Source organism: Epinephelus moara, unplaced genomic scaffold (assembly GCF_006386435.1).
Source record: "Epinephelus moara isolate mb unplaced genomic scaffold, YSFRI_EMoa_1.0 scaffold3017, whole genome shotgun sequence".
NCBI lineage: Eukaryota > Metazoa > Chordata > Actinopteri > Perciformes > Serranidae > Epinephelus > Epinephelus moara.
The window spans coordinates 6,850-7,654 of NW_026080669.1; the positions used below are offsets into that span (position 1 = coordinate 6,850).

General features: G+C 41.5%; 1 protein-coding gene across 1 annotated transcript in view; it reads left to right on the top strand.

Annotated features, from left to right (window-relative positions):
• Window positions 1-698, top strand: part of LOC126387238 (myosin-13-like) — a 4,411-nt gene extending 3,713 nt beyond the window's left edge. Inside the window, exons 11-13 of the mRNA XM_050039779.1 lie at window positions 12-312; window positions 448-518; window positions 603-698. Of these exons, the coding sequence (XP_049895736.1) occupies window positions 12-312; window positions 448-518; window positions 603-698 (468 nt within the window). The remainder of the gene's footprint in view (window positions 1-11; window positions 313-447; window positions 519-602) is intronic.
• Window positions 699-805: the final 107 nt, after the last annotated feature.

The following is an 805-nucleotide window of genomic DNA, read 5'->3' on the forward strand; positions in this document are numbered from 1 at the left end:
GTTTTTTCAAGCCTATGGGCATCTTCTCCATCCTTGAAGAGGAGTGCATGTTCCCCAAGGCCACAGACACATCCTTCAAGAACAAGCTGTATGACCAGCATCTTGGCAAAAACAAAGCATTTGAAAAGCCAAAGCCCGCCAAGGGCAAGGCTGAGGCCCACTTCTCTCTGGTGCACTATGCTGGTATTGTGGACTACAATATCATTGGCTGGCTGGACAAGAACAAGGATCCACTGAATGATTCCGTTGTGCAGCTGTACCAGAAATCCTCAGTGAAACTGCTGCCTGTCCTGTATCCTCCTGTCGTTGAAGGTATGATAGTAACTACAGTAAACTAAAACCCATCTCAAGGTCAAAAATACTGTATATTTTTCAATAACAAGCATGTGTTCATGTACATTTGACATCACATTCTAACAAAATATGTGTACTGTAAATTATCAACAGAGAGTGGTGGTGGCAAGAAGGGAGGCAAGAAGAAGGGTGGTTCTATGCAAACTGTGTCTTCACAGTTTAGAGTAAGGATTAACATTGCAAAAGCATTTCATATATCTCAGTTTGTATGAAAACTCGTGATAAGACTGATCATTTTGGATCTACAGGAGAACTTGGGCAAGCTGATGACTAACTTGAGGAGCACCCATCCTCACTTTGTGCGCTGCCTGATTCCCAATGAGTCAAAGACTCCAGGTACATAGAGAACATAATCTCAATAGAGTCATTGAGAACTGGTTTAGTTTTGTTGGTGTCGATGTAATTTTGTGTTGCCTTAACAAGGAGATTATTTCATCAAAAAAGTTCATCA